The sequence below is a fragment of the Crocodylus porosus genome, unplaced genomic scaffold, assembly GCF_001723895.1.
Source record: "Crocodylus porosus isolate Cpor-Errol unplaced genomic scaffold, CroPor_comp1, whole genome shotgun sequence".
Taxonomy (NCBI): domain Eukaryota; kingdom Metazoa; phylum Chordata; order Crocodylia; family Crocodylidae; genus Crocodylus; species Crocodylus porosus.
This window is the reverse complement of record NW_017728921.1, coordinates 13,717,758-13,741,078: the sequence shown is the minus strand read 5'-3', so window position 1 is coordinate 13,741,078 and position 23,321 is coordinate 13,717,758. Positions and strand designations below refer to the sequence as shown.

The window sequence follows — 23,321 nt, the reverse complement described above, 5'->3', positions numbered from 1 at the left end:
AAAGATAAACAGTCAGCCAGCTCCATTTCTTAGCATAGTTTTCTGAATTAGGGACAGTGAAAACTTCAATGAACTGTTTACATATGTGGAAGTAAAAACAGAGCCATTGCAGAATTCAAAAGGCAGAAGTATTGTACACCAGATAATAATGATAATATAGCACAGCGTGATATCGCTTAGTCTAATAGCAGATTATACAGCTTGCATCAATTTCTCTCCAGTTCATTCAACCAGCATTTAATAGTTTCTGTTTTATTTTTCTCTTTCATTAAAATCCAACAAACCCAACTCCACATTCCTGTACTTCTTGTGGAAAAAAACAAAAAACAGAACACGACCTCAATATTAGTCAAAAACCCCTAAATAAAATTTTCAAAAATTTAAATTCACAGTTCAAAAACAAAAACCCCCAAAAGAAAAGTGCTATTGTCTTCACGGCTACACCTAAGGGAGATTTCAGATATTCTGCAGTTCCTCTTTCACTTGCAAAGTCATCCTTTTCCCCATCACATGACCTTCTCTTCTCATGCTCGGCACCACCATCAAGAGTCATCTGAGAACCTAACCAGTTAGACGTAAGCTTGTCTGTTGTCTTCGAGGCGGGGGGCGGCTATGTCTGATGGGAATATAACTGAGTTTTAAAAGAGCAAATTGTCTTGCTGTAAGGCATGGTGCTCCAGGGTTGGCTGATGGCAGTCGGCTGCGCTTTCTCCCCACACCCTCCTAGAACCTGCAGACTGTTCAACGATGCAGCGCCCTCTGAATCTGTATGGCAGTGGTGATATATGAGATCCTCTGTGTTGGTTCAAATATTTTTCCCCTCGATTAAAAAAAAAAAAAAAAAAGGTTGTTGGACTCTAGCCCTGCAAAATAAAGGCAGAGCTGATTAATAGGTGAATTTAATACACCCGTGTCTGCAAGCTCCAGCACAGGAGTATGAACAAAGGCAACACAAGGCTTGGAAGCTACAAAGGCCCATCCAATGCCAGAGATCCTTAATGGGGAGGCACTGGGGAAAAAAGGAACATTTAATCAAAAACGGCCACCCCCCACACCAATACCTTCTCTCCTTTGTGGGAACACGTGGAACCACTAGGCCTGGTCAAAGGCTTAAATCTCAGGCATTTGGAGCGAGAGAGAGTGTGATTTCCTAGTACAACATGAAGCCCTGCAAGACTGAGCCTGGCTGGAGGACCACAGCGGCAGAAATCCTGAATATTCAGCAGCAACACTAGTGCTCCCTGAGCTTCACTCGCTCAGCAGGGAGGCGGGGTGGATTTTCAGTGCAGCGCACAAGATGCACAAACACCAGGAGCCGTGCGTCTGCCCTCTGCAGGGGCGATTTTCACCTCTCTGCAACGGGAACTTCTCTCGCGTAAGGCCGGAGGATTCCTAATGTGCCACATGGGGAAGTGCCACCATCCAAAACGGCTGGCCTCTGAGGACCCAAGGAGGTGGAGTGGTTTCATGCTCTGGCCTTTCAGCTTGGGCGAGCTGGGCTCAAGTCAAGTGAGGAACCGCGATGGTCACGCTGCAGCTCCTTCTAGCATGGGCGAGGGTGGCCCACGGGAACGGTGTCACTCCTCAGGACCGGAGCAGCAGAGGCAAAGGGCTGGGAGCGCCTTTGGAGGATGCCACAGCATTCGGTTCCCTGATGCCCATTTAACGGCAAGTCAGAGATTGCCTTTCCCCACCCGTTTCAGGTCTCAGAAGAGAAACAACATGAGCCTAAATTTGAGGCTTCAAAGATTCAGACTCCAAAGCTCCCTGCTAAAAGAGTCATCAGGAGGCTGTGACGTGCAGAGACGCACACTGTTGCTGGGGGTTATTGGTGTTACCAGGTTGCTCTATTAGCTATGCTGGAGCTCCCTGCCACTGTGCGCACCCTGGGGAGGCATGAGGGCCACGTGCCCCCTTGGATTTGTGCGTGGGATGAAGGCGGGCTGCCCGCTGTGGGCTTAGGGTCAGGGGCTCTGCAAGCCTCTACCTGACAGGGGTGCTGGACCAGGGCTGTGCTCGGGGTGGGTGATGGCGATTCTGGGAGGGGTAGCTATGGGGGAGAAGTGCTGGAAGCAGGAGCGGTGCTAGGGGAGTTGGGGGGGATATTGCCACCCCAAAATTCCCTGTAGCCACCGCATAGCTACCCCTCCCAGCACCAGCACCTGCCCTGCACAGGTGAGTCCACTCTAAGCCCAGCCCTCCCACCAGGAAGAGGCCAGGACAGCCCCTGGCCCTGAGCCCATAGCAGGCAGCTCACCCTCCCCCTGCCCACAAATCTGTGGGGGCACATGCTCCCCCAGGGATGCGCAGAGCAGTGGGGAGCCAACCTCCCTCCCAACCTCCCCTCTTCCATCCCACTTCCAGCCCTGGGGGTCCTATGCACCACCTGCCCCTGCCCCACTCCCTTGCTCCCTCACCATAGCGGCCTCAATCTCCCCCTGAAAGATTTACCAGCTGGATGCTGCTCTCCAAGTGCCCTGCGGTAGTTCTGGCTGCATGTATGTGGCATTTATTGTTGACATTAATTGGCTACAGCTGCCAAAAATAGTCGATAATGTTATCTTCCCTTTTCCTGGTGCTAATCTGATATGCAACAATGGATCTGTCGCTGCTCCTCTAAAGGGGGCCCACAACTTTGATTTTGCCTGGGGCCCCAATAATCTTAATCCGCCTCCTAATGCCTCTTTCTCTGGACTGGGGTTTCCTCCCTGCTGATGAATATAATTTCCAGGTGGAATAAAAAGGCCGGACTCTGCAACGCTGGGCCTGGGAACAGCGGGTGCTCAGCATGTCTAGAAATCAGGCCTTAACGGGCTCTCCAGCATTTGATAGGAGAAGCACATGGTATATCCATCACAGTCCTCAAAGATCCTTCTTTCAGCACGGCCAGCAGCACTCTCTCTGCTGCTCTACACACAACACTACATCTGACGGGTGACAGACTGGGTCCAGCACGGCAGCAGGAGGCACTAGCAGCAGCACAAGGGAGAAAGGTGGGCATGTTTTTAAGGAAGCTGACATATGAAGAAGACAAACAAGGGGACAAAACACTTTCTTGAGCTGCAGAGGAAGAGGAGGAGCTGGAGGTGGCTCTACTTTTAGTTGAGTGAATGAGGTCCTCCCCTTGGAGGAATTACTGTGTGCACAGCCACCGGCCTTCCTGCACACGGGCAGGGCCATGCAATTCCCAGGAGCCTCAGGGGAGAGCCAGAAATAGTCAGGATGTGCTTATCCTTGGGTCTCAGGCTAAAAGCTCATGATGATTCGCTGGGGGAGGGGGCGCAGGGAATGGAAGAGAAACAGTTGGAGGCATTTTAGATCATCCAGAAAAATGCTATTCAGCTTCATTCCCATGGCCTAATAGCACAGATCCTTCACATTTCAGTTGACAGCCCATCGTTCAGGATATTAATTCGCTGTCTGGTTATTTGACAGGTTATTATTTAATCAAATGGCAGTGTTTTATTGTGTTTCATTATAAGCACACTGTGAAACAAACACCACCCTTATTCTAATGCATTTTTGTTTGCCTAAAAGGAACTAGTTAGCCGTTAGCCTTGGAGAGATTCCATAGCAATTCAGATCATGCACAATGAGACAAGTTAATCACTAGCACCAATTACCATTAAAAGGACCTACCATGCATGCAAATTAGACCCAGGAGTCAACAGGCTGGGGTTTAATGTCACGAGCATCCACCAGATTCACCGAAGCCCTGTTACTCCTGTTAATGTTTTTCCTATTTGTGTCATTCTGCAGCAAACAGGGTGAGGAGTTAAAGGCAAAACAGAGCGGATTAATCAATCAAACAAACAAACAAACAAACCAACCAACCAACCAGTCAGCTCAAAAGATTGCGAGGAAGAATTAGTGGACAGAGAAAGAAACAAATTCGGCCAAGGCGTGCTGCTCCACCGGCGCTGACAGAAGCATTCGCTAGCTGCAGGTCAGCCATGCGTCACACTTCATTGCCATCATTTTTCACACGTCTTAGCCAGTCTCGCAGCTCAGAGCCACAGTTCCTGGATGGTTCACAAGCTAGAAATCGGCACGCGCATCTGACAGGACACTGCCTGCCTACACTTTGCCCAGCACCAAGGGCTGCTTTGACAACATGCCAGAAGCCTCAGGGCAGCTCCTCAGGGGGCTAGAAAAGACTCAGCCTGGCCTGTCCTCCCTCTTTAGTAGGGAGGAGGCATAGCCGGCGGAGGAGACAAGGCTTTCTGATCACGATGGAGCACGGCTTATTGGAATCGCTCGTCTCTGAGGGTTGCACTTCACTCGAGAGAGACACGACGGCAGCCCTGGGCTGCACTGCACAACTCTGTGGGCTGAGTTTGGCTGCTGCTGTGTAGGATGGAGAAGTGATAACCATCTGTTAATTCTCTCTTCCCCTGGCTAGCCTAACTGGCAGGTGGGTAATTAGCAATTACCCACCTGCCAACTTTCTTCAGAAAGAAGTGTTTTCTCTTAGCTCTGACCAAACAGCCCCCTACTCCCTGCAGCCACCTTCTTTAGGGAGCCTTGGCCACAGCAGGCGGGTAGATGCAGACAGGCGTATGCCATTATGTCGGGGTCAGGCATGGCCACCTCTCAACACCTCCAAACATGACTGGGGTGATCTGGGTTAGCTGCATATTTCCAAAGTGCAAAGTCACGATTAAAAGCCCAATTTCCGTTAGTGACAGTCAGAGCTAACCAAGCACTTTAGAAATATAAGCCTTAAATTATATGAAGTGAATTGCTCCTCAGCACTTACGCTAAAAGTCTCCCAGTCTGATCAGGGCTATGCAGGTCACTGGGAAGTACAGAGGTGAAAAACAACACAAAGGAGCACTGACCGCATTCACGGGCAAAGGTGAGAGCAACCAGAGATTGTTTCCCCTCCATCTGTACTACGGACTGTAAAAGCATTAATATAATTAGCATTTTACAGGGGCAGACCAGGAGGTGATTACTGTCAAAGTCCATTATACATGGTACCACGGGGGCAGGGTTAGAAAACGAATCGTACACAGAGCTAGCTTCCAACAACAATGGCTGTTCTCTTGTGGTCTGGCTTTAAGGGTCGCCAAGGTCTCCTAATCCATCCACAGCCATAATCTTCACCCATTTGCAGTGCCAGATAATGGATGGTCACGTTGAAATAAGAGTGGAGGCTTGGCGGACACCACAGATAAAGAAGTCCGTGTTTTTCCTCAGTGACACTGCAGCTGTATGGCTCAAGACTCCGATTTGCACTGGGCCTGCTAATGAAACAGTAAGGAAGTAGGATTTGGCACTGTGGGGTTATCACCCAACAACGGATTATATTAATGAGGTTGCCAAATGAGAAGCTTCTGACAAGAGCCTTAATAGAGCCTTAAAACTGAAAAGCAGGAATAAGCAGTGTTAAAAAAAAGCCTGAGGATTGCAGCCGTCATCCATTTTGAACATCCTGGGAAAAAGGCAGAGGGTGCTGGGAATTGTTTAATCCTGACTATTTGTGCTCAGACTCTAATACAGACAGGCCATGGGCAGAAGAATGTCCTATTGCCTCAATAGGATTTCTCTCTAAGTCTTATTTCTATGTGCCATTACTCTGCATCTCACTAATTGCAAAGAGCCTTCCCTTTTCAAGTGCCTGGCCACTGAACACAATTCATTTGAATTTTCAGTGCTGTCACAAAACACTTTGAGGTTTCCCTGTAGACGCTCCAGGCTCCCCAGCATTGAGGGTACTAGTGTCAACTTACTGAAAGCCAACAACAAGGATCCTTGTCACAAACTCGTTTCATCGTGTCTGGTTTTTCCTAGTGATGACAGACCCAGGAGAGAGTGCATGAGAGGTTGTTTTTTTTCTTTTTGAGGGAGGGAAAAAGCAATGAGCCACTGTACTATTGGGAGTACAAAGCAGCTGCTTATCAAAACTTAGCTAAAACTGTCCATGAATACAAGAAAAATTGCATGGAACAAATCAAACCAGACTTGTACACAGCTTGCTGTGCCCAACCTACTACAAGACCATTTCAGGCCGGACATAAGGAAGAATTTCTTTACTGTCCGAGCCCCCAAGGTCTGGAACAGCCTGCCATAGGAAGTGGTTCAAGCGCCTACATTGAACACCTTCAAGAGTAAATTGGATGCTTTATCTTGCTGGGATCCAATGACCCCAGCTGACTTCCTGCCCTTTGGGCGGGGGGGCTGGACTCTATGATCTTCCAAGGTCCCTTCCAGCCCTGATGTCTATGAAATCTATGAAAACCTAATGCCTACAATAGAAAGAGAAGGGGGAGATCCATCAGATATGATTTGTCAATCAGAAACAGGCTGGAAGGAGGAGTGTTGAAAATTTGATTAAAAGAAGCACACATGGATGTATGTGTGTGCACACATGTCCTTGGTCCGTATCTACTGGATGACCAGGGACTGAACAATGGGAAAATTATACTGTACACCACAGGTTTTACACAGACATGCAAGCTTTCACTTGCTTCTCACCATGAAAACCAAAAAGGCGTGTAACTGCTTGGAGTCACTAGTCAAAGTCTCCTGCGTCGCTATACGTGTTAGGGCTGAGGACTGTGACTAGATGCAGGAACAGAAAGCGGTAACGCAACTAATTCTGTTTCAAAACTGCATATAAACATTTGAGCACATATTTGTCTATAAAATCATCATCTGTAGTTGCTTCCTAATGGGAAAGGAACAGCTGGTTTTCACCGAAAGCTGGTTGGTGATGGGTTAGGAAATCTTATATGATCCTTTACAACCCCTTGCTGAGCACTTGTAACATGCATTTTTTTTGCAGCATATGCTGGGCCTCCTAGCTTGTGGCACCAGCTGGCTTTGGGAATAAGCTGGCTGCTTACTTTTAAAGGTTCTTTCTCTGATGCGTCCCCAACATTATCACTGGTCTTGTACTTGCGCTCTTTGTCCCGGTGGTCGATGGTGGAGTATCCATCTGGGGAGGAATGACACGGCAGTCAGACAACAGCAGTACCAATGGCAATAACCTTTGCAGAGCAGAAACACAAGTCATCAAAACCAAAACACTGGGGGGAGCAGGGGGTGTATTCAATGTGGGCTGTGGCCCTGAAACTTTATTTGTACCAGCTTCCCTGAAAATATTAACTCCATTTTCTAATAGCACATCAACATCAAGGCCTGGTCCTGCATTAACAAGCAGCACTGTTTTCTTTCTGGTCTGCTGCAGTTCAGTAGTAGCCTGCCCAAGGAAAGCAGCAAGCTATTTCACACCCTGTAGCTGACAAGTTCCAAATCCAGAGAAAAATCTTATGTTTTTAGCTTAGTGACTTGATTAATTGGCTGTGTTCATACTCCGGAGGGTGTGAAACACGTTCCCACTCTTTCTGAACTTGACTACAAGCAAGACATGACAATAATTTAGAAAAAGTCCCCTTTGGAGCTGTGAGGAAAAGGGGCTGGTAGAGCTGCGGATCTTGACACAAACCCTGCGGGGCTGGGCTTGCCTCTTGTCACAAAGTGGTGCCTTTGAGTGATTTTTCTCCTTGGCAATTGAGCAGCAAGATGAATTCAGTATTTCAGACAGAAAGAAGGTTGGGGAGGGCTTTCCAAAGAAATATTTTAATTATTTCAGAACCTGCCTGACACCAAATAATCGTCAGGGGTTGCAAATATTAATTTGTTTTCCTGATGCATCAAGTTTCTGTCGTTATTGGTGACAAATAGATCTTCCTTCCAACTTTGACAGCATTGTAATCTGGATCAAGCGGCAGTCAGATTTATGGGCTTTTGTCTCTCTCCAGGTAATTAAGGTATCATTATTGGTTTTACTTCCTGTCAAACCATCTTCTCTGAACGCCACAAAAAAGGGTTTTTACAGAAAGCGCCAGAAGATCTCGTCTCTCAGCTTCTTGCTTCTATACAAGAAGGTCTCTAAAGATGAATCAGTCGGTAGAGCTTTCTTTTTGTGGCAATATAGAAAACGAGCCATTCTAAGCAAACAGCATGAAAAGCGAGACAAACCGAGGGACCTGCACCATGTACGTTCTGCACAGCAGTGGCCTTCAAAAAGGGTGGGAAGGGTGCAATCCAGTAAGTTCACTAGACAGCCTAAGTCTTCATATTTGGCACAGTAGATCAAAACATGCCCGGGCCTGGCAAAAGGCTTTTGAGATGGTCCATATGGTTATGAAGAGAATATAACATCAAGGAGAGAATCCATAATGATGGTGACGGAAATGACTGAAACTGTGCATCGAGGTTATGGATATAGTCGTAGCTTGAGACCTACTGCTGTATACAGCTTAGCTTCTCTACTCCCAGCTATTCGTTGACAATGAAGGTATCTATCATTCCTGACTGTCCCAGTAACACCAAAAAATAAACTGCAGACACAGACTCTCCACCCAGTCAACATTCCTGATGGCGTGTACAGTACAACATCTTTCACTTCCAAATTACATTCAAATATACTTGCCGGTAAATCATACGCTGACATTAAGACTTTATCATTCCTTTGGGACTCAAAGGCATGAACAGCTACGCAGTTAAGTGATGATAAAAGCAGGCTGCCCAGGAAAAGTCAAATCCCAATGTCAAATAAGCAACATCCATTTCCTTTTTAAAATGACTCATTTAATTGACATTTGCATAAAATAGTACATGCAGAAATGTGTATTGCCTTTCACCAGGAATGATCCCAAAGCACTTTAGAAACAAACTAACACAGAAAGGGAAGCTTATGCCTGGCCCAGAAATGCAACAAGCACTGAAGAGCTGTGCACCAACTCTAATGCGTCACAGCAGCACAGATCAGGAGGCAAAGAGTATCACTGCAAGCAACTGGAGACACAGTGATCATTTTAAATAGCTTTAACCACTGCTTACTCACCAACTTAGCAAACCTAATATTGAGCAAAGTTCCGGGAATCTCGAGTGATAAAAAACCCCAAGAACTTGGTTTTCATATCTAAGCCAGGAGGTATTTTGCAACTCCTACCATCACCCTCAGCATGATGTGGTCTGCATGCTAATGGTGCCACACACATCAGCGTTAGTGGATTGTGTGCTGCTAGACACGTTACACTGTGCTGGGCTGGTATCAAGCAAGGGCAGACTGATAGGAAGTTTGTGGCTTGAGTCACTAAAATAAGATAAATATTCTGCAGGAGGCTGTACCAGCGAAGTAAGACCTCATTAGCCAGAAGGCAATGGCTTTCTGATGGAATTTGCAAATCTGGGTCTCTTCCTGTTTCCTGTTTAATTCTAAAAATCCAATTTAATCCCTGAGAAGGAATCTGAAGTGTGCCTTAGGGCTTGTTTTTGCAAGCAAGGTAATTCAGATTAAGGCAGGATGTAAACTTAAAACCCAGTAACTATTCCCGAGTCACGCCCTAGGTGAGCCCTCTTACTTCAGAATAAAAGCATTTTATTCCAACCTAATTCAATACACTTTGGAATACACCGAGTCTTCTTGTTTCATTGCTAATCCAGCTTGCTTTACTTCTTTGTGCCTTATTACTTCCTCCCTCATGACATATATAGCTTTCTTGACTGCTTCTTACTCTGTCTGTAGTGAGATTGCTTTACCTCCACGTATTAAGCACCTGAGAGACCCTCCACCATCACCTTGCATGTCCCCACTTCCCTTATCAAATTCAGCTTGTGCATCAATTGCTCTCATCTTTTTCTTGGACATAAATTCTTTCCTTGAAGCAGGTTATTATCACATCCACATGCAGTACTTTCATAGCCTTTAGCAGTCAACATTGACTTTCCCTTTAATGGATGACAATGCAGCCAATCTGGTTCCTGCTTAGACCCCCTGGTGAAATCCATGTAAAACTGAACATACCCTTGTTCAGAGGACAGGCTCTGCACATGGGCCAATATTACTCATTTGGCTTCCACTTCGAAATCCGAACTTTGCAATCAGCTTTCTCACTGTCAAAATGACACTACAACCCAGAACCTTGTCTATAATGCCATCTAACTGAGGATAAAGCTTGTCCTTCTTTCCCCATTTATTGATGATCACAGTTATACAAGGTTTCCTGTAGGCAATAGTAAATCTTGCTGTGACAACCTGCCCAGACATCGTCTCACCGAGGTAAACTGTGTGCTTACTATAGCAATCCCATCCTTATGCTTTAGAGCAAAAAAAAAAAAAAAAGAGTATAATTTCCAACTATCACCATCCTTGTGCATGGACAGCAATGTGCAATTTCCTTGGCTCCCTGGCCAACATCTGAGTCTGGCCTGGAGCAAACAGAGTCCTAACACTCCAATTCACAATAGGTGTAATATGTTCAGCTGTTACCTGAAATCAGAGACCGTTTCTATTTGTTGGGCTTGACAGGCCTGGATTGATATCTGATGAAATCAATGAAACAACAGCGTAACAGGAAGACTGTGAACAAGTCAACATTGCTGACTGACTGTGAACAAGTCAAAATTCATCGAAGTGGATGAATTAGAGGCATTAAGCATAACCATAAATAAATTATGAAGATGGGATAAGCAAATGCTTTGGAAGGAAGAGGGTCAATTAAAGGATGCATCAAGAAAGCAAATTATGGAGACAATACACCAAAAGTGAAGTTGTCTAGAAACATGCTGTGGCCAAAAACACAAGCAGGAAAAAAAAGGCTACAGGTAAACTGACAACAAATACTTAAGGATTGAGGGAAACCTGGAAGGAGTACTGTATTTTCTTGCATATAAAACACCCCCAAGACATACGCACACCCTATTTTTGGAAGGTCCCAAAAGGAAGGGAGGGGTAGCAGTGTTAATTGCCATGTTCCAGAGCCACATTAATTAATGCAGCCACTGCTCCGCCTTGAAAATTTCTGGACCTATGGGGAGCCATTTTTTTCAGATATAAGGCACATCCCTATTTTCCCCAGCTGGTTTTGGAGGGCAAAGATGTAGGTTATATGCACAAAAACATGGTATTTTGATTGTGCAGTAAACCCGATGTGCCCTCCTAATTCAAGCATTTTTAACATGAAATATGTCAGGGGAGCTTGCAGGGTAGAATGAATATTAGCACTGACTTAAAATCACAAGAAAAAAATGGAAAGAGCAGGGAAGAAATTAAAAATAGGAGAGCTGCAGGTATAGACTACACAGGGGATGAATTGTTAAAAGTTGTCAGGACAAGGGCCAACAAGACATCACAAAAAAAATATACAAGAGGGTATGGGGCATAGGAGAAATACCACATGAGCAGTCACAGACACCAGTGGTATTAAGATTCAGAAAAGGAAATCTTTCCAACCAGAATAATTAGAGATACAAACTTACTGCAAGTATGAAGAAAAATCACGATAATGTTAACTGTCAATGGATTAAGCCGTTTTTGTGGGAAGTAGTGAATAAGGAACAATACTGGCTTCAAACCAGCCTGACACTATGAATCAGAGATCTAAGCTCTGGTGATTAATGAAAAAAAGTAAGAATGGGGATTTAAAGACGTTTGGGGGTGGGGGGGTTTCCACTGATGTGACAGAGGCATTTGAATCAGCTTGAAGGGAAGCATTATGGAAGGTAGCAAAATTATATGGCATTCAGCTAGGGTAACGGCATTTCTAAAAGTTATATAAAGGATTCTGACAATGCAGTAAAAGTTGGTGGAAAATTAACTAACAGGTTTGAGTTAAAGTTTGGTGTAAGACAGGGGGATCTAGAAGCACTCATAATATTCATCATGTTCTGAAACAGGGTATTAAAAACACAATAGTTGGAGGGAGACATCAGATGATCTAGAGATAAGCCCTTTAGCTCGTGCAGATGACATTGCACAACTGGCAGACGTGTCTGAATGAATAATGATGCTTTTCCCTACCTTGCAAAACTAATACATTTAACTTGGCCTTAATGCCAAGGCAACAAAACAGTTGCATCTTGAAAAAAACACAACAATAGATAAAGTGTGGGAAAGCAGCAACAGTGAAGCTGCAGAATAAGCTGGATACCTGGAAAAATTGATCAGGATGGTTCTATCAAATGATAAAGTTAAAAAAGAGCTGAGCACGAGCCATGAGTGCTTTGTGAAACGGATGCAATTATGTACTGATCAAAGCGCTATATTTAGTATCAAAGGGCAAATTTAACAAGCTCATCTATTAATAGCATTATTTATGGACTCAAAGCAGCATCATTACATGAAATAGATATCAATAGCCCATAGGTAGCACAGGGGAGAGTCCTCTGAAAGACGATAGGTGTGAAGTGGAACAATTTTAAGACAAATGAATTTGAAAGGAGAAATCACATTTCAGGATCAGCTACAACTGAAACGATCATGGTGAAGACGCAGCAGATGACAAACACAGCCAAGATCAGGCTGACCCAGAGACCAATTACATGAATAAGCATGGCATGCACAGATGTGATACAGCTGAGTTTAATGGAGAAAGCTTTGGAGACGAATACATGATGGCTCTGGAAACACTCCCAATGTCTGCCATGGTAGAAGGAGAATTAGAGGATAGAGTTGATCAAACGGCTTTTCTTGAAGAGGCCCCTGTGTAGAAAGCCCTTAGGAATGTATAAGGAGTTCGGCTGAAAGAGCCTGAGGAAAGGCAAGTCAAACAGCCACTTGCTATGCCATTTTCATAGAGTGCAGCAGACCAAACCTGTTAGCGCGCTCCCTGTCAGCTGACGTTTTCAGGGTAGTCATGCGGAGGTACGAGAATGTCTGAGCTGTTGGCCTTTGCTCATTTAAAAATATCCAAGAGCAGGAATCTGGAAAACCTGTACGTGAGACCTAGGGCCACCTATACATGAGCAGTGAGGCCGCTTCGATGCGCTGTAATTACAGCATGTTGGACCAGACTCAGTTCATTAAATCTGCTGGAGCGTGGTAATGACCGTGCTCCAGCTGACTCCAGTGTCTCGTGTATCGATGTCCCTGCACTGAAAACTGGTGGCGGGGTGCTTTAACTAAAGCTCATTTGACCAGCTTTAGTTAAAGTGACCCCACTGTCATTTTTCAGCACAGGGACACTGATACACAAGATGCTTTGGGTGCTTTAATTAGATCAGTTCTTGGAGCTAATCTAATTAAAATGCCTTCCCCCCATTCCCAAAGCACATGTATAAATGCCCTAGTTTCCTATTGATGGTGCAAAGATTTGAAAACAGAACCTGACAGGCAAGAAACACTTGTGATACTGCCCACCAATTTCCAGTCCATCCTCCGCTGTTCCAATAACCTCTGAAATACACTAAGCTGTGATTAATATTTTTCTCCGAACACTTTACTACAATCCTGTGGCTACAGATCTGGGATCCTCACTGCTAGACTAGTTAGTACATAGCTGTCCTGTTGTGTGATGTTCTTTGATATTATTTTCTTCCATGGTGAAGACAAACATTTCTGTCTTCCCTTAAATAAGTACATACGGACAGTTTGTTTGTGCCAGCTGAGATGTTGTCAGCAGAAGACATGAAAAGTGATATCTTTCTGTTATTCTAATGCTCTGGACAAGCTTGCTTTTCAGCAGGGGCTTAATCATATTGCCATTTTTGCAGGTACAATCACAGCTAGTAAGACATCAAATGCACAGATGTGTCAGTACAAAGATTTGCAGCTGGATAAATTGAAGCAGATCCTTCTTTTACTGGCAGAGTCTTTCACTTACCAATCTCAAAGCACTGCAAAGGAACAGGTATGTGTTTATCCCTAGTATATAGCTAGGAGATGGAGGTACTGATTGGTTAACAGTAATTCAGTGGCAGAGGCAGGAATAAAACCCACTCTTCCTGACTTCCAGCCCCATCTCCTTATATGCTAGCCCAACACAGCTTTCCATACAAGCACTGCAGCCTTCATCTTGAGGACTCTTGCTTCAGGTAGGTATGTGAACAGAAAAACCCATAACTATTCTTGTTCCAAGGGAAGGTCAGGAGTCACAGGGTTTAAATCCCTGCTTTCTTTCAAATTCATGATGACAAGGAAGCACCTGAGGCTCTTAATTATCCTTCCTCTCCACCAGGGCCTTAGTACCTGAATCAAATCGTTCTGACATCCACGCCAGGAAGTCTATCATCATCTGGGAAGAGATCATGTCTCACAGATTAAGCTTTGCTTCTTTCCTAAATAACACGAGTTTCTCCAGCTGCTGTTCCACATTTGAAAAATAGTGCAACTCCTGAACCACCCATCTGGTTTAAATTTATCTACCTCTTCACCCTTACAGCTTCATATGCTTGCACACAAGGGTTGTATAATTCATGAGGTTTAGAACAAATCTGTCACTTCAGATACTGGTGTGGGAGTTCCTGGTACGTTTACCAGTATCAGGGTGGAGGGTTTCAAAGTACTGGTAAAATCCCTCCCTACAGCACTGGGTGCTACAAGCAAAGCAATTGGCTGTCCAGTTATAAATGCATGTTATACATGGATGCCTGTATTACTGAGATGGACTGCACAGGTTATGCTATGGTCTGCAGCATCTCGGTCTCCTTTAGTCTTTGCAGGTTTCAAATCCACAAGAGACCCTGGAGAAGTCTGCTGAAAGAAACCTGCTCCTGTACCTTCCTCGTAGGGGGGAAAATGAAGTTGCTTTGTTTGGCTCTTGAAAGATGCCCTTTATATTCAGCAAAGCTGAAGCATAAAGATGAGAAGTCATTGCTTCCTCATGGGCTAGGTTTTTTTAACATGCCAGGAGGAACAGGGTTTATTTGTTCTCCTAATTTTTAATGTGCATTCGTACAGGGCTAAACACGTAATTCTACACCCAGGCAAAATTCCCACTGGGGCAGGAGGAAGCATCTCAAGTTCTTTGAAGACCGTGGCCACTCATTATTAAGCTGTACTTTAGACGTAGAATACTCTGGGGGGGAATTTTACTATCGTCCTACTTAAAGAAAAAAAAAAATCTTTCTTTTCTTGTTCTTTGAAGGACCTATCCAAGCTGCAGAGTGACAAACTCACTGTCGGCACTGGGGGGAGAGTGAAACTAGAAAGGAAAGAAACTTAAAAATAAGCTATTCCTCTCTTCTCATTTCTTGCAGGTAGAGCCAATGTTGATGTTCCATTATCAGTCAAAGTGCGATAGTCACATGGATTTAAAGTCAGAAAATTAGTGTCCTGCTCCTACGAAAAATACATTCTGTAAATCTCAGGACTTTTGGATGTCTCACTCCAGGATGCAATCGGTGAAATTCTATACAAGGCTGTACTGCTTGTACAGAAAATTGTGTTGGGCTAGCATATAAGGAAACAGGGCTGGAAGTCAGGAGGATTGAGTTTTATTCCTGGCTTTGCCAAGATGTGAAAGAGCTGGAAATACCAGTGTATTTGCATTCTCTGGCTCAAATAGTGGAGAAACCCATGTGCGCACAATACACTCATGTTTAAGAAAAACAGACGATTGATCTTTTGGAAGGAAATGTTCTGCTTTTAAATGTCAGCTTTATCCACTTGAAAGACTATCTCCCAGAGAAGGAGCTGAACTTTCTCGTGAGTGACAGTATGCTCTATTGAAGCAGACAGAGGGTCGATCCATGACTGCATTTACCTGGACCAAGTTCATCCATAGGTATCATATCACGACTTCCAGCCTTCTCGTTATCTACAAAACAGAAGCATTGAAACTATTTGTACCATGCTTGCTGGGAGGAGTGCAGAGCAGGCTTGGATTAATCACAGGGCCAGAGGAAAGAAGGGAGCCCATAACTTACTGAATGCAAGAGGTTATAATGAAACAACTTTTAAATGGTGATCATTCAGAAAGGAAGGTCCTGATGCGAGGAGCACTCAAACTCACATGCCTTGTGCTACCGTGCCGTGACATGTACTGGGACATTCCACTATTCCAGCAGCATCGTGTCTGCTCTGGACTGGGATAAGTTTTCTGGAGTTTATTTTTATATCTGGCCAAAATGGAATGAGATTCTCTCCTCCGCCCAGAGAGAGGAGCAATCAGGAGGACATACAAGGTTTTGAGAAGATAATTTTCATATTGGTTCTTATCTCCAACACGATCAACAATACAAGGCAAAAGAGGTGAGCGCGGAAATGACCATGGCCTGCAGCCAGAACACCTTGGGAGTGGTTCTGTCAAATCTGACCACCTACGCACAGGTGAGTCTGAGCCAGTACCTGGATAAGAGACCTCCAAGGACAACTCAAGTGACAGGGGATACAGTGCTGGTGACTCAGTGAAGACTTTCTTTCAAACTCAGTACTGAACCAGTGTTTCAACTGCACTGCAGCAGTGAAGGTGATCCTTCAGCAGGAGATGTACAAGATCTAATGACTTGTGCTTATTAAACATACCACATTTATATCACAAGTGCAAGGTTGTTAGTCTCCTGGGCTAAATTCCAATTGGGTCATAGGGGAGTAGGGCTGGAAGGGGCCTCATAAGATCATCTAGTCCAGCCTCCTGCTCAAGGCAGGATCATCCCTGATTAAACCATCCCGGCCAAGTGTCTGCATAACCTGCTTTTAACAGTTTCCAAGGATGGAGATTTCACAGTTTCTTTAGGCAGCCTGTTCCAATGCTTAACTGCTCTCAAAGTCAGAAAGTCTGACATCACGCCTACTTTAAATCTCCCTATAAGTTTGCAACTGAGCTTTTTACCCTGAACTACACAGCTATCAGGTATTTCATGGTAGATTCCATGTCTATGTAGTTTATAAAATTGATAGCTTTGGGATCTTTGGATGAAAGGCACCATAGAAACAAACAAATTGTTATTTTGATCCCAGCCCCACAACACTACTATTACAGAACAGCAAAACAGCCTGGGGAGGCAGAATCATTGCAACTCATATGAAAGACCAGCACTGACCTTGGCTTTTATCCACTAATGGCAGAGTGCTGTCATCATAGCCAGACTTGCCAGAAGTACCTTTGGATCCCTTTGGTGCTGCGGAAACAGTCTAAAAGACAAAACGGCAGAATGAGAAGCTGCTGTGGTTGCTGCAAACACAGCAACTGACAGATCCAATTAACAACCAAGCAAAACGCCACTTCAGAATCATGTTGTGGAGCCCTGTTCCTGTTCCATCTGCTGCTGCTTCATGGATCTTCAATCACACCCCAATTAAGGATTAGAATCATAGAAAATCGGGGTTGGAAGGGACCTCAGGAAGGCATCTAGTCCAACCCCTTCCTCAAAGCAGGACCAGCCCCAACTAGATAATTCCAGCCAGGTTTGTCTAGCCAGGTCTTAAAAACCTCCAAGGATGGAGCTTCCACCACCTCTCTGGTAACCCATTCCAGTGCTTCACCACCCTCCTAGTGAGAAAATTTTTCTTAATATCCAACCTAAACTTCCCTTGCTGCAACTTGTGGCCATCACTCCTTGTTCTGTCATCTGCCACCACTGAGAACTAGTTTAGCTTCTGAGTATTGTCCATTTCAGAGCTACTGATGGCTTCTCCTTTCCTTGTCACTTAACTGGGCAAGCAAGCAGCTGCATTTGCAGGTGCAAAGTGACAGCCACTGCTTTTCAGACAAAGAAACCAGATGCATCTTCATAAACAGAACAGGGAGCTGCCATATGAAGTGCGTGCCTGGTAACCAGTGACCAACAATGCAATGTCTGCTTGTAGAGGGTTGCATCTAACGTTACAAGCTCCCAAAGCATGAAGAACACATGCCACCAATTTTAGGCATGCAACAATAAGTATATTTATGACCTCATTAAAAAACAATTATCACCTAAAACCAGAAATTTCTCTGTCAAACTCTGCCACTGACATAGTAAGGAGTTAGGCCTGCACACTGAGGGAAGGATAACACATCTCATGGAGCTTTCTCTGAACACTGACTTGGACTAGGACTCTGCATCTTTACCTGGAAATGGGATTTGTTCCACCCATCCTTCTGCAGAACGCTTCGTAGTTCTTTGTAGCTCCAGACCATCTGAAGAACATGAGATGCTGCCTTTGTCTCCCGGGGGGACTGGCTGATTTATGAGACAAAATTAAAACCTCAAAGATTAGACGTTCATAAATTGACCCTGTAAGCTAAAATCCTAAACATTCCAGCAGACCTATCACTTCCCACAAAGCATTAAGATAGCTGCTCAGAGAATATATTTTTGGGTCAAACTTGTCTAATGAGGGTCCATCTAGTGCTTATATGAAAACACATCTGTTCATATAAAAAGCCACCTGCCATGAACAAAAGAAGTTGTGAATTATGCAGAGGTAAGATTTTCCTTTGCATTAGCATGCAGAAAGAGTACACAGATCTGCTTGGTACTATTCCACCTTTTGTACTAAGCCTTTATTTAGGTCAAGACAGAAAAGTTGAGCACCCAAACTCTAACAGCAATCAGTTCTGAAGCATCTCTGGAAAACAAACTCTCAGTGCCTTAGAGTCATCTTCAACATCTTTGGCCCAGTTGTACATGTACTCCATAACATGAACTCAGCTGAGTCAACAAGTGGTTCAAACCATATGCATGAGAGCAACATGGATGAAAAAATAAACCTAGCTAATTCTTACCTGAAAAACATTTTTGCATTTATTCCTTGCAAGTCAGTACCAGTCTGCTACACACAGTGCCAGGGTGCTGGCTGATTCTTACTTGCATAAAACAATGAAGAAGAATAAAGTAACCTTCAGGTATGCTCTGAAAAGTCTGTTAAAATCATTTATAAATACACTCATTTCTGCTTCCTGGAAATAAAGAAGGCAGCTCTTCTCAAAGCTATCAAGAGTTTTTTGATAAAGTACCATGATGCAAAAGTGTTACTTTAAATTATCACCTCCCAAGCTATTAGGCAGAATGATTACTACCCTCATGAAACATTTTATTTAAAAGTAATAAAGTTTTATCACTTGCATTCCAGAAATGGAATATTGCCACTGGATGAAGGTCTCCCACTCTGCAAATAAAGGTCATGGTTTCACTGCATATGATGTCTGATAAATGCAGACACAATGCTAAGACACACCAGGCCAAGAGAGATTGCATCCTACAATGAGAGAACATTATATTCTCTTGAGCTTATCTCCGGGGTCCAGTAAACCTGTTATAGGCACTGCTATAGGATTTGTTTTTATTAAACATTTTTAGGACTTTGGTTACACAGCTGAAAGGTCAAGATGGTTGGACACCATCACAGAGCAAAACGTCGCTGTTCACAGTGGGTTTTCTGTATATTGTTTTCAGTTGGAACCTACCTTGATTTGCTGATTGTTACCAGCTTCTGAATGCCCTGGGTCTGGATCAGGGACCTTGCATTTTCTGAACTGTCAGTAATGATTTCATGGATAGTATTCAAGACTGCAACCACTGTATCCTCTTCCAGGTTTTTAGCAGATCTCTGCTGTCTACTAGGCAAATTTCTTACCAGCTCCCCCATGGCATAGCTACCTAGATAAGGGGGGGGAGACATCATTAGGCAGACCCGATAAACACTGCATCCCAGTCTGCATCCTTTGCACAGTCCAAAGGAGCTTTCAGCATCAGTTTCTTGGATCTTAAGACTGTAAGTTAACAGTGTATTCATCATTAATTATGACAAAGTGCTTGAGAATTAATAGCCGAAGCAATGTCATGCAGCACAATGGATGCTAAAGATAACAGGGAACAGAAGTTTGCAACTTTTGCTGAGAACTTCAGGGCCAACATATATCATGCCTTGCTGTGCCTGAGGCCAAAAGCATTCAGCAACTGCTGCTAATACTGAATATTAATGCTAATGTGCACACATACCATTTATTCAACTTAGCTTTGTAACAGGCCTGCTGGGGTGAGATGTGCAGCCATGCATCTATTAACCTTCCCCTGAAAAAGGTAACAACCTCCCCTCCAGGGTACATTCAGCCTTCACACTATACAGCATCGAAGAGAAACCTCAGTCTTGGGTTTATTATTCCCTGGTGCATGTTTGCACCATTTGGTAGCAACATAAACCACAACTAGTTTAGAGGTAAGAAATCTGGGTGCATTTAAGGTAGGAATTGAAGATTGTTATTTATGAGGCATCAGCTGTGTTTTCAGCTCTGCATGCCGCAGGAACATTTCCTTGCCCAACAAGGTTACAGCTGAAACCAATCATACAAATTGCTGGAAACACACCAGAAGGCTCAGAGGAAAAGTTTAATGTGGAACTGAGCCTTTGTGATTTCAGTTTAATGAAGACATGGGTGCATTTTAGCCAAGCTGGATTATTGCTGGCAAGTGTCACAGAGCAACGAAGTTTTAAGGAAGAGGTTTTGAATGGCGAGAGCATGGATGCCTGGCCTCTGGGTATAGGGGCTGGCACAGAAGCACAGAGAATCCCATAATGGGGAGACATGAAACAGTTCACTGACAGACCAAAGGAGAAAAGAGTAACAAATGCAAAAGTCAGTGTTACTTCTGTAATGTATTCCAGTATCTGCTACAAAGTAAAGTTTCATTCCCATTAAGCCATGTCACCTGCAAGAACAAAAATTAGATGGACTGAAATTAAACTTGTAGATGGTGATTCTTCACTCAGTGCATACATTGGCCTCCTATCCTTATGGGGGCTGTACGTAAAATAAACTACAGCCTCAAATATTCAACATGAGTCTGAATTATTTCTCAAGTCCATATGTGTCTCCTGGGTTGTGGCCCTGCAAGAGATGTTTGAAAGGTACCTATGAGATCCTTGTTGCGACGATCCATGGAGAGATTCCTCAGTGCAATCGACACTGCCCTCACAACCTTGTCCGAGTCAGACTGGAGAAGCTCCACGAGGACTGGCAAGCCCCTCTCCTTTCGTACTGTTGCACGGATGTATGTAGACCACTGATCATGAACACACACAAAAGAAAAACAATACATGGGGTTGTGAATATACAGGCCTATTTACTCCCAGATGGTATTTCTTTCAGTTGAGTCAAAGGCTGTTCAAGCTGAAAAGTCCACACCTAGGATGAACCACAAATTTCTATAGCCTATATGGCTTGCATCATACCTAGCTGCCTTGGCTTATCAGCTTGAATGGCCAGGTCCCCATTACCTGCAATTTTTAATACATAACTCCATTTTTAATTATACATTAAAAGGTGACTCCACCTTCAGACAAGTGTTAGGAAGCACTATCTTGCTGATTCACAGACTCTGCTGCTCTGGTTGATCCAGTATTCATTAGTGAGAGCAGACAGATTATCACAGATGTTGTTGGGGAGAAGGATCTAGAAGCAGTTTTGGGATGCAACTCCCCTTTGTGATTTGAAAAGCTGATGAACTGGGACAACATCCCATCCTGGGATCAGACCAAGCTGAGCTGTCTCTAAAAGAAGCTCTTATTAAGAAACCCAAGAATGAAAAGTTCATGAAAATGTGAACTTGCTCCTGTTGACATCTGTATCCCCTTTCATCTCAGTGCCAACACTCCAGTCGTAAGGCACTTTCAACTGGGCAAATCCATGATATATTTGTAAAACCGGCAAGTAAAGTAGCATTCATTTTTCCCATTACCGTAAATTGTCTCAATAACGAGAGGGAGATTCAATTTTGTGCCTGAACTGGTAAATTCTCATGACAATTTTGTAGGATGGCAACATTCGCAAACGCTCTAATATTTGCAAACACTGTCTGCAAATTCTAAGCGTAAGTACCAGGCAGCTACCTTCTCTAACAGTATGAAAGAGGGAAAATGTCAGAACAGCTGGGGAACAAACAGGATTAGACAATTTTACTCCTCTTTGGTCACAGCATGCGTCTCATCTCCAGTGTTGTGTGGTGAATTTCTCTGGGACGGAGCTCTTCTTTAAGAGGCCAGTTCAGGAGGTCTGGTTGTTTGCAATTCATTCCTCCCTGTTTACAGGTAGAGGCAGAAGGTTGAATTTTCAAATCTGCTTGGGTGAAGTGTAACGGGATTTATGCACCTAAGTCACTGAGACACTTGACTGTTTTACCTCAGGTACCACAAATGGAGAGTTTTTGTCTGGTCTGGGGAGTGATGGGTTGTGCTTTAGCCCTGCCTGGCAGGCTGTAGGATCATGTCTCTGATGAATACTTTAACAAAGATATGCATGAAATAGTAATTTATTTTATTAAAAAGAAAACCACTCTAAGCAGTGCTGAAACCTTCTCTGGAAGTTAAATATTTTACACTTTGTCCAAACCAATACAAAAAACAAAAAAAAAGGAAACACAAATAAAAAGTAACAGAGAACAGAGTGTAGGTGCCATGTTATATCATACCTAGAGGGGTGAATTCAGGAGGGTTGAAAAAAGTATATGCGGCGAATGTATTGTACTCACTGTCCAGTTTCCAGCGCTGAGGTTCTGCAAAGCCCCTGCCGCAGCTTCCAAAGTGTTGAAATTCTGGCTTTCAGTGAGGATAGAGAGGTATAGTCGTACCACGTCTGGCTGGTAGAGCAATTCAAAGCCTGCAGGGAGAGAACATTGAGGAGTCAACACATAAATTGGTATTTCGTATCTCTGCACTCCTGGAGAATGTGAGAGAAGTTTGTGCTGCAGGAGCAGCACAAGGCTTGTGGTTGCACCTAGCCCACTCTGGTCTTGCCTGCTGGAAGCGGCACATGCTGGAAATCAGTAGCAGGACCTATGAACTCTCCAGCTCTGCTGTTCTGAGATACCCTGAGCACAAACTTGCTTTGCTGATTTTTAGGAAAGAGAAACCACCTCACTGCTACAGACTCAGAGATCTACTCTGTGCATTTAACTAACATGCTAAGCATGTGTGTGCACAGGTGCGTGGCACGAGGTCAGGCTTGTTGACAGTCATACCTGCATGGTTAAATGGGGAGCGAATTACACTGGTGCTGGTTTTTGCATTCAGATCAACTGAGGTAGCTTTTGCAGGCACTGTTAATAGTGCCAGTGTGAGACTGTGTAGCACGGTTACATCAAACTTCCCCTTCTGACTCCTGCCTGCTGAAAAAATATAGCATGCAAAATCAAAAGAAGAATCAATGGGTGGGAGAGTGGAGAACGTCACCATTTTAGCTAAGGTTCAGACACTATGCAAAGACAGATAGACACTGTATTGCACCTAGAAACGGTGAAGGATGTAATATACATTAAAGAATAATTCCCAAAGGCAAGGCACCCATTCTGTAGTCCCAGATACACGACTGGAGCCAGATGGTTTAGATTCTAGTCCCAAGCTCTGCCACATATTCCCCTTTGTCATACTGGGTAAGTTACTCTTACTAACCACTGTGTTCCCTGATGTTTTTATCCAGAGGTTTGTCCTCATTTGTTATTGCCATAACCACAGTGTCTAGGAGCTTCAGGATCCCACCGTGCTAGGTGCTGCACAGTGAGACAGCAGTTGCTCGTTCTGCAGGGCGTCTGTCATGCTAATTCAGTTGGATGATGCCTCTGCTCTTTCTTTGGCGTTGGCTCTGAAACCACGGGTTGTTTATGCGGCA

At 44.2% G+C, this 23,321-nt stretch overlaps 1 protein-coding gene across 11 annotated transcripts in view; it reads right to left on the bottom strand.

The window, feature by feature from the left end:
- Positions 1 to 221: 221 nt before the first annotated feature.
- ARVCF (armadillo repeat gene deleted in velocardiofacial syndrome) overlaps positions 222 to 23,321 on the bottom strand; it is a 263,050-nt gene continuing 239,950 nt past the window's right edge. For 7 of the 11 annotated variants that reach the window (XM_019539023.1, XM_019539024.1, XM_019539032.1 and 4 more), the window contains 8 exons: positions 22,186 to 22,313; positions 20,571 to 20,721; positions 19,125 to 19,317; positions 17,787 to 17,898; positions 16,777 to 16,867; positions 15,498 to 15,551; positions 6,852 to 6,943; positions 3,760 to 4,347 (listed from right to left, as the gene is read on the bottom strand). In XM_019539023.1, coding sequence (XP_019394568.1) covers positions 4,228 to 4,347; positions 6,852 to 6,943; positions 15,498 to 15,551; positions 16,777 to 16,867; positions 17,787 to 17,898; positions 19,125 to 19,317; positions 20,571 to 20,721; positions 22,186 to 22,313 — 941 coding nt within the window. In that variant the 3' untranslated portion in view covers positions 3,760 to 4,227. The other 4 variants (XM_019539025.1, XM_019539026.1, XM_019539028.1 and 1 more) reach the window with 3 other exon arrangements.